Source organism: Gracilinanus agilis, chromosome 4 (assembly GCF_016433145.1).
Source record: "Gracilinanus agilis isolate LMUSP501 chromosome 4, AgileGrace, whole genome shotgun sequence".
Classification (NCBI taxonomy): domain Eukaryota; kingdom Metazoa; phylum Chordata; class Mammalia; order Didelphimorphia; family Didelphidae; genus Gracilinanus; species Gracilinanus agilis.
The window spans coordinates 117,288,430-117,302,994 of record NC_058133.1 but is presented as its reverse complement, the minus strand read 5'-3'; the positions used below and the strand labels follow the sequence as shown (position 1 = coordinate 117,302,994).

General features: G+C 35.2%; 1 protein-coding gene across 2 annotated transcripts in view; it reads right to left on the bottom strand.

Moving 5' to 3' along the window:
* Window positions 1-4,470: 4,470 nt before the first annotated feature.
* RCOR3 (REST corepressor 3) overlaps window positions 4,471-14,565 on the bottom strand; it is a 42,206-nt gene continuing 32,111 nt past the window's right edge. Inside the window, exons 9-10 of one of the 2 annotated variants that reach the window (XM_044677085.1) lie at window positions 5,828-6,069; window positions 4,471-5,379 (exon numbers count right to left, since the gene is read on the bottom strand). In XM_044677085.1, coding sequence (XP_044533020.1) covers window positions 5,035-5,379; window positions 5,828-6,069 — 587 coding nt within the window. In that variant the 3' untranslated portion in view covers window positions 4,471-5,034. The remainder of the gene's footprint in view (window positions 5,380-5,827; window positions 6,070-14,565) is intronic. The other variant, XM_044677086.1, reaches the window with a different exon arrangement.

The window sequence follows — 14,565 nt, the reverse complement described above, 5'->3', positions numbered from 1 at the left end:
AACCTTCTACTTTAGCCTACCTTCCCCTCAAAAGTATTGTCCCAGGGGGGCAGCTGGGTAGTTCAGTGGATTGAGAGCCAGGCCTAGAGACGGGAGGTCCTAGGTTCAAATCCGGCCTCAAGACACTTCCCAGCTGTGTGACCCTGGGCAAGTCACTTGACCTCCATTGCCTACCCTTACCACTCTTCCACCTATAAGTCAATGCACAGAAATTAAGGGTTTAAAATTAAAAAAAAGTATTGTCCCAGATCTCTATCACTCCCTATCCTTTTCATAGACAAACTTCTAGAGAAAAAACTATCTACTCACCTTCACTCATTTCTGAACCGGTTACCTTTCCTAGGAACTCAACTGAAATTGTTCTCCACAAAGCCATCAATGATCTTTTTGAAAATTTTCCTCAATGATTGGTTAAATCTTTTTGTCTTTATCCTTCATGATTCCTCCACAGCATTTGATCTCCTTGACTCTTCTCCTGGATACTCTTTCCTTCCTAGCTTTTCATGCCGCTGCTTTTTCCTGCTTCTCCATTTTTGTCTCCTTTTTAGGATCAGAATCAAGCCATTTACTATGTGTGGACATACTCCAAGGCTCTGTCCTGGGCTCCCTTCACTTTTTGCTTTACATCTCTGTAAGCCCATCAGCAACCATGGTGTCCAACAATCTTCCCCAAGTATATAATCCAGCTTCCATTTCTCTCCAGAGTGCCAGTCCCACATCACTGTCATCTCCTATAAGATTCCTTCTGTGTTCTCTTAGCTTTGCTTTCTTCCAAATTTATATCTCCTGAGTGTGTATATACTGCCTACCCAGGGTACTTACTGTATCTAGTTTTTCTCTAATTCTTAGCACGATGCCTGGTACACACACGATTAATGCTTGCCGATTCTACCTTTGACCATCCCTTGGATAGACCTGTTTCTTTCTGAAATTGGCACCACTAACACAGGCCCGCATTACCTCACATTTCACTATTGAAAAAACCTTCTGGCTGATCTCCCTGCCTCAATTTTCCTGCCCACTGCAGTCTCAACTCAGCTTTCAAAGTGATCTTCATCAAGAACAGGTGTGAGCACACTTCTTTCCCCCCCACCCCCAATTCCTATTCCCTATATCAGTGATAGGCAAACTTCTTAAAGAGGAGGCCAAATGAAAGGAAATGCTCATCTCTCAGTCTGTTTCTAAGGCAACTCTTTCAAAGTTTCACTGTATTGTATCCTACTCATTGTATTTGTCAGATTAGGAATAATGTTGCAAGGCCAGATAGAGCATTTCAAGGGGCTACATCTGGCCTGCGGGCCATAGTTTGCCTATCACTGCCCTATATAATTCTCTGGCTTTTAAATATCTTCCCAACTTGGCCCTTCCCCACCTTTCCCAAGCTATTTACACTTCCCTCTGGCCTCCTTGCCCTTCCTCAAACACATTGTATTTCCTAAGCATTTTCACTGGCCCCAGCCCCAGCCTGAATTTTCTCCTTCCCCACCCACCTTCACTTTGTGGCTTCCTTCTAATTTCAATTAAAATCTTACCTTCTGGAAAAAAATTTTTTAAGTTTCTCTCCATGCTAGTATCTTCCCTCTGTGATTATCTTCAGTTTACCCTGAATATTCGTGTATACAGTTGTTTACATGTTGTCTTCCCCAATAGACTGTGAGCTCCTCAAGAGCAGGGGCTATTTTTGCCTTTCTTTGGCTCCCCAGAGCTAAGTTTCATGCCTGGCACAAAGCAGGCACTTTATAAATACTTATTGATTTGACTTAGGAAATTTAAAGTATCAAGGTAAAAATAATATGATACATTATCTATTTTCTGGTGGCTCAAAGAAAAGCAAAGGAACACATACCTTCAGCATCTACTAGTGTTTGGCACACAGTAGGTGCCTGATAAAAGCTTGTTGAATGTTGAATGAAGTAGAACAGATATAATGAATAAAACCCAACAACAAAAAATTAACAAAAGCATGGCACATGGATGTTAGAGACAAGTAAAATTCAAATTATTTTTCCCCCCAAAGTGTAAGTCTGGGTACTCCATTAAAAATGTGTCAGTGTTTGTCAGAAACAGTGCAAAAGAGGACTGGAAACTGATGAGATAAATTTATATCACTAGGTTGTTTTTTTTTTTATAAACTCCAACATTTCCTTAAAGCCTCATGATATTATTAGGTAGCTTACTAGGACCCTGAAATCATAAATAACAATATTCAAGACATCAATATCATATCCTCTTAGCTTGCTGTTCTCTAACCTTAAGATTGTTTAAATTGATTTTAAAGCCTACTTTTGCACTTTTGTATTTGCCTGCTTAATAACTAAAATTTCCTCACCTAATCACACTGAAGATGAAACATGCAGAATATACAATTTGTTACATTTATGATAGGTGGCAACATGTCATTTATTTTTTAAAAATAAGCAGAAAAAATGCTTTGGTGATCTCTTAGAAGTTACCAAAGTTATTTAGTTTTCAAACTGTTTTACTCTGAAATGAACAAAAATGGTAATTAAAAGATATTTCTAAGTCTTTCCTTAATATAAAGGTTCACAGTAAAAAGGTCCTAATTTGTTCACATGGTGTTAAATTATATAAAAATAGAAGACACAGACTTCTTTAAAATTTTAATCCTTTGATTAAGCAGCAAGCATATCACTCTTTTAGGCCAAACACTGCTTAAACAAAAACAAAAACAAAACCAAAAAACAAAAACCAAGGAAAAAGAAAAAAAAGGATGGGAGTGGGGAAGACGTGCAAAGTATTTACATAATATGCAAAGCACACAATAAAAAGACATTTCACTATATACATTTGTCATGTTACTACTGAAGCTAAGATTTCCCTACTATGTGCTCTAATGTATGTAAATCAAATTATAGCACATTCCTCAGATACAGCACCTTGGCCCAAGCCTGGGAAAGAACAAGTTTTAACTGAATCACAAAGTACTAAAAAGCTTGATAGATGCTGGTGTTGACCAACTTTACTGACACACCCCACATACTGTATATTGAAGTTCTATTTGACAAGAGACGAGACAAAAAAGATTGCAAAGGTATAGTGTGCACATTTGTGAGTCAATCTAAATACTTAAAAATACTTTAGATACCTTCCCTTAAGACACTGTAATTATCTCCAATAGTTATTTTAAGTTCAAAAATGCCCTAAGTGAATTTTTGAAAATTAAGCATTTGAAGACCAGTTAGATTTCATCTGGTTCTGTTACACAGTCAAGAATTATTCCAAAACTGGCACTACTTGAAAAAGTTCTAATATTTGGGAAAACCACTCCCAACTATACTTTGAAGGCAGTTGTACCATTTTAGCATCAAAACCAATCAGGAAAAATCCGCTTTCTATAACAAGAGTTATTAGAAATTGTTTTTGAATCAGCTTATGCTACAAAAATGCACTTAAGGCTAAAAATTAGAAATTTAACCTTAAATTCCACTATAATAGTATCCAAGAAGCCCATCCCTTTTCATATCATGATTCTAATAATGAATTAAAAATTTCTTTCAAAACTGTGATTACTGAAACACTCTCTCTTGTCACAGTGCTACAGAGCACTAAGTAGGAGCTTGATCATTACATAGCGAACAGAGAAGGTAAGAGTAGTGCCTTAATGAGAGGGCTCTCGGCACTTCTATTTTAGTTAACAGCACAATTGATGAACACATACTTGATGTATCTTTAAATAGCAGAGATCAAATTCTTAATTTTTAAACAAATGATTTTGATAATTAAGCCCTAGACAAAACTCATGAGCTGCAAGAACACTCACAAATGCATCCAAATAGCACATTGGAGACTCATGAAAAAAAAACAAAACATTAAAGATAAAACATATGAAATGAGAGGAGGGCAATTTTTAGTTCAGAAAACCCAAATCCAAAAAAGAGAACTCTTTATAGCCACCACCTTCACATAATTGATAAAATAATACTCTTTTCTACAGCTTCCAAATAGTAGTTGTTACATGCAACTATTAGTTTAAAGCATGTAGCATTTAACAATCTAGAAAAAAAGCATTCTTAAAATAATTTCAATTTTGAAAGGAGTTCAAACAAAGATACTATAATAGATTACATCCTCATTCTTAAATGAAAAGTAAAAAGAATCACTCCAATACTGGTAGTAAGTTCTTTTACTGTGGATGATGGGTCAATAACCTTTAAATGAGGATTTCAACTTTGCATTAAGACCCAACATCACTAAACAGGGATAAATTCAGTACATTCTTTGTGGCTTCACGTAATTGCTTTGCAATTGATTAAATTGCTTTCTTTCAAAGGAATGTGTATATATATGTATATATACATATATATATACACAAACACACACACACATATATATATATATATACACAAACACATACATATATTATCTTAAATTTCCTTTAGAAAGAATGCAATGTCTTTTGGAGCAAAAGGTTAATTAAGCTGCTGCATTTTTCTTAAAGGTGCATTGAATTGTACTATTTCTCATAGAACATTTGCCAAAAACTGAAATGCAGGCTATTTAATCTTTCACTCCTAACATAGGAAAATATTTTTTTTTAAATTAAATTGAAAGCAAACAAAAAAGCCAAACTCCACATTAATTTCAAAGTCTATGGAGTTTTTCACAATTCCTAAATAGACATATTCTTGTACTATGAACTTTGAATATAAAGAGGTTGGAATATAAAGAACTTCAGTAAAATAAATACAGTAAAAATCAAACAACCTCGGTGCACAGAACACAATCTTTTTTTTTTCCTTTTGAGGGAAACTTCCTTGAACAAATATTCATAGAAAACAGGGCTAATTGGAGGCTTTATGTTGTATAATATTTTAGTCTGATGCACTAAAAAATGTTGTAGATGTTCACTTATGTTGTTCCACTGCAACAAATATGGACTTGCAGCCTCACTTTGAAACTTTCAGCTTGAATATCTAGAACGGTTTGCCCCTTCCTCTCTTTTTCAACAGTGAGACGAACATTGGCAAACTGGTGGGATCAGAAGTTATTGCAGCTCTGTCCAACTTCATTTCTTTAATGCATTGAAGATTGTGAGTCTGTCTGAATTCCAATCAGTGATGGTGGCTGTTGGCCACCAACTGTCGACAACACTGGTCTTGGGTTTAGACGGGGAGGCATGGAATTAGCAGGGCGAATGAGAGGTGGGGGAGGCTGATTGAGAGTTGGCCGAGGTTGAATGAACCGGGCCTGCTGCTGGAGAGGTGGAGGCTGCCGATGGAGAGCTGGGGCAGCAGGAAGTGTTGGACGAAGCAGTGGTGGAGGCTGGTTCAGAGTGGCAATGGGGGCTGCTGGAGTTGGAGTGGAAGCTGGGGCAGGAGGTGATGGGCCCAGAGACTGGGTAGCCTGAATGGTCTGTGCCTACAGGAAAGGAAACAGATATCTTCATGAGATGTCAGTCCTTGCAAAGCTCAATAAAATATAGTTTGGATTGTCACAGAAAATATAAAAACATAATACCTGCATTTGTTGGAAGCGCAAGTTTTATGTATTTATTTTTAAAATAAAATCAAAACAAAAACAAAAACAAAAAAGCAATGAAGCTACCAGGCAAGCAACTTTATTAGTAAACAATTTTAACAGAGGAAATAAAAATAAGACTGAAAGAACAATACACTCTCCAATCTTCCAGAATCAGCTCTCTGCATGTCATTATAACTCAACAGTCACGAGAAATGGACCACGGAGTAAGTGTATTGTCAACCTTTCATGCTCATTTGCCAGTCCCCTGGTAAGTTAACCTTACAGTACACCACACGAAATGCTATTCCTCAACTCATATTAGCTCAGATCTCATAGACAAACACACCTCCTCTTCTTCATCAGTGCTCTTTCCTGAGGGCCCATTAGAAGCACTTTTTGTCTCCTCCCCTAAGGTAGAAGCATCACCATTAGAAGCCTGGGTTCCTTGTTCTGCTTCCCACTCCTGCAATACCTCCTCTAAGTTAAACCGACGCCTGTAGTTTACAAAGAAGTTCTTCACTTGGCCAACAGTCTTGTTGCCAATTACATCTGCAATAGCTTGAAAATCTTTACCATATTTGCGGACACCTGGAAGGCAAAGTAAATAATACACCTGTGAAGGAACAATCAATAAGGAAAGCTTTGTGTACTATACATCATGCACACAAACAAGATAGCAGTATTGATAAATCTCAACTGTTAAGCCAGAGTCACAGGATGAAATTTTTTATGTTACTTTAATAAGCCAGCCACTTGCTTTCTACCAAACATTCACAACTTACCAGTCTTTAAATAGTCAGCTTTTTATCCACTCCTCTCCCTTGAGCTTCCAAAGGCAGTCCATTTACCATGAAACACTGAATTCTTTGCTCCATCCTCAATGCCATATTCACTTATTTCCCTAAGAACCTGGGCAGTCAGCTAAATTTGAGCAACATTATAAGCAAACTTGGATAGGAGTGGGCCACTTCATCTTACCTAAAAGAACTGAATGGCTAGCCTGAGATTTTCCCCCAACAAAAAATTTGTTTTTGCTTTATTGCTCCTTTGTACACTAATATATGCTTGTACCATTGGGGTATTATAAGAAAAAAAATCAGAATTTAAATGTGAAATGCAAAAGTTTATTATTATTATAAGAAAGCATTTATTAAGTCATTGTTGACTAGGTTATGAACATTAATAACTATAATCTTGAAAGTAAGACTTTCAAACATCAAATCTGTGAAGTCTATAAATAAAGGATACTCAGGAATAAAATTTAAGGAATAATTTTGATTGCAGCTTAGGTACTGGTCTTTGCAATTATACATTGGAGAGCCACCAACAGGATTATTTTAATTTAAATTTTTATTATTATTTTTAAAACCCTTATTTTCTGTCCTAAATCAGCACTGTGTATTGGCTCCAAGGCAGAAGAGTGGTAAGGGCTACACAATGGAGTTAAGTGACTTGTCCAGGGTCACACAGCTAGGAAATGTCTGATGCTACATCTGAACCCAGGACCTCCTATCGCTGGGTCTGGCTCTTAATCCACAGAATTTAAAAAAATACGCTGCTAAAACTGTGTATGTATATGTGTACACTTCCGTTAAGGAAGTTTAATATGACAATAAGGGATAAATAACATTTAAATTTTTGTACTTATAAATCCATTATTTTGCTAGGTCCCGAATCAATGGTTTTCCTATTGTTATCTATTACTTAGGAACTTTGTCTTTAAAAAAATCATTATATCATTTTAAAAACAGAAACATCATGAAAAATATTTAGTTCAAGTTAGAAAGAAAATCAGATATTCTGGTCTCCTCACTTGAGCCACATTTATAGGCACCAGAACTTTAGTAATGAAAGAGATATTCTAGCAAAAGTCAAGTTTAATAATCCAACATAAGCATAAAATTAGGCATAAATCAAAAATAAAACTAAGTGATTATAGGAAAGAAAATGAAATCAATTAATTTCTTGTTTAGTTATTTTGCCACATCTGAGTCTTTCTGACCCCATGGACCATTCAGTCCAGGGGGTTTTTTTAGGCAAAAATAATGGAATGGTTTGTCATTTCCTTCTCATGGGTAAGGCAAACAGAGGTTAAATGATTTGCCCAAAGTCACACAGCTAGTAAATGTCTGAGGATGGATTTTAACTCAGGTCACACTGGTTCCAGGTCCAGCGTTCTACCCACTAAGCCACTTAATTCTATCCACTAAGCTCTTAATACTGTAGTATAAATGCCACATTGTTCTTGGCACCAGTGGGTATAAAATACTACCAGAAAGCACTAGAACTTTGTGGCTTCATTCTCTATTAGGCTCTTCCTTATTATGAACTGCAAACACTCGTGCACTCACACAACAAATAAATAAATGGATGAATGAATAAATTAGTAAATGAATGAAGGAATAAATGTATATATATTATGTATAATACTATCTATAACATGCATATAAATGCAATGGTATTTATGTAATGAAAAGTTGCTATTTGTGATATTGTTTAAACTTTATAAAATATATTTAAATTGCCTTTACTTCCATCAACTGATTTCTATTAGAATCCTTTATAGTTAATGAGCTGGTATAATGTAGTCTCCATTACGGCTTTATTTAGTGACAGAATCATGGAATGTAATATTACCACACATTCATACGTGTTTTGCTGCCAATCAATGGCTATGCAAAGCATTTATTTAACAAAATGATTAATGGCTTTTTTTTTTTACATCACCATTTACAAATATATCTCTCCCTTCCTTATTCATTCCTTGTAACAAATAATGCAACTGAGTCTGACAGTAGAGTCAATGTTCCATATTCCACCAACTTCAGCAAAGCAAGTAGATGCATTTTCTCATTTCTTCATGAATTAGTTCTATAATAAAGGTTATGTATTAATGCCACTTTTATAAGTAAAAGTCAAGGGAGTTATAATAAAAACTGGCTACCAATTAGAAGCTAGTTACATTTTCCTATAATTGTAGCATTATGCTAAGTAGTTCTAACTAACAAAAGTGAGGTCAATTCCTGACAAGAGAATACCATGAATTTTCACAATTTCAAGAGCAATAACCAGGCAAAGACCTTTTCTATATTTTGAGTAATGTATCATGAATTCAGACCCAGCACTTTACTCTGCTGACTACCAGACTGGTAATATTTCTACTCCCATAATACCAATTATTCATACATATAAACAAACATGAGAATGTACCACAAAGTCAAATTTCACTATCCTACTGTTCAGCTTTTTTATTTCTTTCACTATCAACAAATTCTTCCTCAAGCTTTCAGGATTTGAATATATAGCTGCTTTTTTGCAGCAATAATTCTTAGATCCTCAGGACATCATCTGGTTATGGATGAATGGAGTTTGAAGTGGGTAAAAGTTTTCCTAGGGTTAAGAATTTATATATTTCCTCTTATTTTCCTTACATATTAGTTTCTCCCTGATTTTATGTCAATTTTTAAGGTACCAATTACATGTTAATTTTTCTAAATGACTTACATGACCGAGTCTGTAGTGATCAATATAACACTTTTTACCACTTGTTTTAGCAAAAGAACAAGTGAGTTTAGTAAACTTCTTGTCTTCCTTCAGTTTCTCTTCCCAGTCTCTGCTAAGCCATAAATGAGCTAAAATGGAGAGGATGCTAAATGACTTCATAGCTCCTACTGTGAATGCTCAGCAGCAAGACCTCTTCACAAGATGAAAACAAACTCTGAATTAATGGTTAGGAGAAAACTAAAGATTCCAGATCCAATAATATCTAAGTGGGATTAGACTATAAATTTTATTTCTAATTAATGACCCCTCTCATATTTTGTAGGCCAATCTTCTTTTCCTGATTGCTTCTTGCTTTTCCATTCCTGTTAGGACAGTGTGCTTGCTTCTCTGTTGTCAAAAACAACCATGTTATTTCCATCAGTGGAATATAAACTCCTTTAGGGAAGTAACTATTTACTTTTTTTTGTTTTCATATCTTCAATTTCTAGTGTGGTGCAAAATTACATAGAATTTGCCACTTTTGTTTAGCAGAGCAAATAGGAGGCAATATTAAGGAATCTTTAACAAAAAGCCAGAGCAACCTCAGTCCCTAGCTGTATCTGGTAAAGAGCCCACTCTTTAATGTCAAAATATTGATCAGAAAGCTTGGCCTATATATTATCTCAGGAAAAGGAGCTGAACAAAAATTAGGCGAATTTGGATGTGACTGTTTCTCAGTCCAACTTCCCACCTTTAGGGCAAATAGAATCAGTAGCTGGAAAAAAAATTTTTTTTCAGAACATTATAAGCAAATTATAAGCATGCCAAAGGTCAAAGATGAGCCTAAAATGTTAAAACCTGCTGAAAGCTATAAGGAAATAACCTAACAGCCTTGTTTTTCCAATTTGGGGTAGAAAACAAAAAACAAAACAAAACAAAAAAACAACCTTTTGGTGGGGGTAAAGCAGGTGAAGGATGAAGTTGAAGAAACCTAAAACTATAGTTTTATGCTATCATTAACCAACAAAATATCATTAACCAATAAAATCACAGTATAAGTTATTCAAGAAGAAAACATCCATTGCACTAACAAAGCAGCTTAAAATGTCTATATTTGGTTCTTAAAAATGTTTTTTGTTTGGCTCAGACCTGTGGTGAAGAAACTCTTATCCCCATTGCAGATGTGTAATGATTTTGACTAGTTACAGCTTTATAAATGCCTGCCTTAGGATACTGAATGATAAATGACTTGCTCAGGGTAATACAGCAGCAAGACCAGACTGTCTTGACTCCAAGGCCAGCCCTTATATATACACACATACATACATATGTGTATGTATCTTTCACGGCATTGAGTTTTTTTTTAAGAAAAACTTTTTCCATATAGAAGTTTACCGTCTCTGTAAATCATGGGGCTTTTATTGCTTGATGTGTTTGAAAATTCTCTTTTCCCTTATCTCAACTAGTGTCAGGCACAAATCAACCATTTGGCAATTCTTAGTATGTAATCCAATCTGCACAAATGGTAAAATCTGAATTCCAAACAGTGGCTAGATTGGAAAACATTTTCTACTCCCCATAATTTTTCCTCTTTCTGTCCTAAACCTCCCTATTTTGCCTGGGCTGGAAATGCCATAGCAACTTAGGGGTTGTCTTCATCAGTAACTGGCACAAAAACTTTTCACCTGCTTCATTCTTCTGACCCAGGCCAGTGTCACCAAAGTTTCTCAGGCCTTCCCAAGGGTTCACCAAATTAGTCATAGACTTAGTCTGGACATCAGCTCAGAACTTTCAACTCAAGCCTCAGTCGCCTCTGCAGCCAGGACTAGAAGAGTACACTGCCTTACCTGGCTTTAAAGTTCAAGAAAGGGGAAAGAATGATATAGATAGCAGGAGAGCTGCATAACCATTTTATGGCTGTGGCCAAAAGGTTCTCTAGTAGTGTTTCAAAAAATTTTATTTTCTTTTTTAAAAACCCTTACCTTCTAGTTTTAGAATCAATATGGCATATTGGTTTGAAGGAGAGTTAAGAGTTAGGCAATGTGAATTAAGTGACTTGCCCAGAATCACATAGCTGGGAAGTATCTGAGGCCACATTTGAACCCAGGACTTTACTGGTTCTCAATCTACTGAGTCACCCAGTTGCCAATGTTTTAAATACATAAGTTTCAATTCATATTTTAATAAAGACTTAAGTACATATGAGAGTATCTTTTTTCCTTTAACTTTTTGTTACATAGGAGCAAATCTTCAGAGCTAGCAGGTCTTGCTTGATGTTGTCAATACTGATGATCACAACTTCTACAATGATGTGTTTTGTAAAAAATAAAATGGCATTTCTGACTGCCTTGTCTTTTTGTTTTGGGTTTTATATTCTATTAAAAAAAACTTCAAGGTTTACAGTTCTTTTTTACAGCTAATTTTGTTGAGTTAAATAGTTTCTGAAAGGGAGTAGGGTAGTATTGCAGGACTTAAAGAGTCAGAGGACTTGGGACCTCATCTTTGCTCTGATAATTCCTGCTTATAATGCTTTGGGTGAGTCATTACCTCATCTCTGTGTTTCATTTCCTTATTTCTACATAAGGTGGGCTGGCTAAGGTCCCCTTCTAGCTCTAAATCTTATGCCTCCTAAGAAACCTGTGCAAAAGGGTTCACTGTAGAGTTATTCTGTCTCCCTTCTTATCTTTCTTCTAAATTCCTTTCTCACCTCCATCAAACCTGTCTCCTGTATGGATGGGGGTACATTTTTTGTAACACTAATGGGTTCAAGGGCACAGTAATTAGAAAGGAAATAAAACCTTCTAGGTTGGTGAAAACTCCCTGGAAAACTACACAAATAAGAATAAAAGATGGCAGGAGATAACATTTAACGGGAGTCATTTACCTCTGGAACAGAGGGTTGGCTTCTTTGCACTGTACATTTTGAGGGGTGCACAGGGGAGACAATATTAAAAATTAATGGTGCTATCTTCATGGTACAGAAAAATATAGTTGGCATTCAATCTCAAAGTTATACTACAAATAAAAATGTTAGTTGGAGAAGGTTAGAAAACACAATCTCCCAAGAGAAAGACAGGTATGATTGTATATATGCTCTCCAATTTCAGGCTGAGTGTTAGCTTATAAATAACAACTAGAGTGCCAACTAAGTGCCAATCTTCAAAATGTCCCAGAAATAGCACTGGGACAAGTGCTACATATGGGTACTTATTTGTGTATATTTCTTCTATCCCATTTCTTTAGGAAGTTAAAGGCATCAGCAAACAACATGATTTGTGGCCTGGCCCAATTTAAAAGCTTTAAGCATATGCTATATTTTAATGTTGCTTTTTCTTTTTAGAATTAATGTTTTCCAACTTTACTAAAGATAACACTTATTTTTTATCAAAATTAAAAATTTATACTTCTATTTACATAAAAATTCCACAAAAAAGAATCTAACACAGTTTAGAGTTGAGAAGGTATATAAAATTTTTACTATTTAAATGCAAATTTTGGACCCAAAGTGATCTTTAAAAGCGTTATACAAGTGAACAAAACAGAGCTGCAGGGGAGTAACATTTCATCTCATTAACAGAATGTAACAACTACAGGGATAATGAGTTTATAGTTCAGAAATAACATTTAAGGAGGACTAGATAGTGAAACAGGTTACACAGCCTGAGGACGATCTATTCTTGGAAATGTTATTAATGCGACTGAATTTTCTACCTTGAGGATTCCACACTTTGTTACTCATAATGACTTGAAAATATTGTTCATGTCTTAGATTATTTTATGGTCACTTCAACCTTTTAACTTATCACAACCACAAAATATAATTAAAGAAATATTTTTGAGTGCCTACATTTGTTCTTGGAATTACAAGAAAAGAAGTGAGAATAAAAAAATAGGGCAGCAAAATCTGCTTTGATTTTATTTGTACAAAATCTTTTCAAGTTGCAACACATATTTTATCATCTCTTCTACTCTTGGTCTGGTTTTAACTCCCTTCTCCATAATCATAAAAGATTTAACCTTTTATTTTAATTTATTATGATGTGCCTTTTTAATACTATCATTCATCCACTTGGTTGTATAGTTTGAGATCTGGTAGCAGTAAGCTATTCTCTTTCTGACTTCTTTATTCAAGATATTCCTTGATATTTATGGTCTTTTAGGCTTCCAACTGAATTTACTATTTTATCTAATTCCAAAAAATATCATTTTGGTAATTTGAGTGATATAGCACCAAATCTGTATATGAAGCCAATTCTTTAGAAAGGCTATTGTGATAAGCTGGAGTGTGTCCATCCACAAATGACCAAAATGGTGAAGAGGATTCTTAGACCATTCCCTATGACCTCTGGTGAAGGAACTAGGGATGCATGGAGAAAAAGATAGGTGCAGGATTGTTATATGTAAAACAAATTAGACTTGTTCTACTTGGATCAAGAGGGCAAAACTAAGAGCAATGAATGAAATGTCAGAAAGGCAGATTTTAGCTTGATGTATGTGAAAACACCACAAGGACAGAAATGTCTATAAGTGGAAAGAGTTGACTGGGAAGTTAGTTGGGATTTTTCTTTGCTAGTGGTCTTAAAGCAAAGACTAGATGACTACTTGGTGAGTATGTTAGGGGGTTGATCCTTATTTAGATATTAACTAGATTGTGAGGACATTCTAAAGAGAACCGACTATATGAAAAAAAAAAGCCAGCTTAATCACTTTTATTTATAAATGGACCCTCATAGACTAAAACAAACATTTTTATATATCTACAGGAATAAATGTGGAGAGGCTATGTGATAAGGAGCTTTCGGGTTGGACAAATGGAATGATAATGGACATTAGAGAGAAGGCAGAGTCACTCAATTCTTACTTAGTTTCTTTGTATTGGAAATGACTACCAGGGAGTGGGTACCCAAGATGAATGAGGAAATAGTCATTTGTGCCCTTCAAGAATTTTAGTAACCCTGCCAAGCTGAAATAGACTTTTAAGTTCTGAAAAACTGTCATATATGATGGCTAGACCACTCTAATATTTGAAAAATCACAGAAAATGAGGGAAGGCATCATAAGATTGAAGAAAGAAAAATGTTCTGTTTTTCAAAAAAAGAGAACATCAGTCAACGAACATGATTTTTCTTGAGAATTCTGAGAAAAATTACACAGCCATCACTAAAGAGATATTTGATGAATATCAAAAAAGGAAAGAAGTAATTACAAAGGGCTACCAAGTTTTCATCAAGAATAGATCATACTATATTATCTTCATTTCCTTTTTTTCTGGATTACTGAAACAGATGAGGAGAATGCTATGGAAATAATTTACCTAGATCAGTGGTTCTCAAACTTATTGATCTCAGGACTCCTTTATATATATATATATATATATATATATATATATATATATATTTTTTAAACCCTTACTTTCCATCTTAGAATCAATACTGTATATTGGTTCCAAGGCAGGAGAGTAGTAAAGAGTGTTAAGTGATTTGACCAGGATCACAGAGCTAGGAAGGGTCTGGGGATACATTTGAACCCAGAACTTACTATCTCTAGGCCTGGCTCGTCATCCACTGAGCCAACTAACTATCTCCTGCTTTATACTCTTAA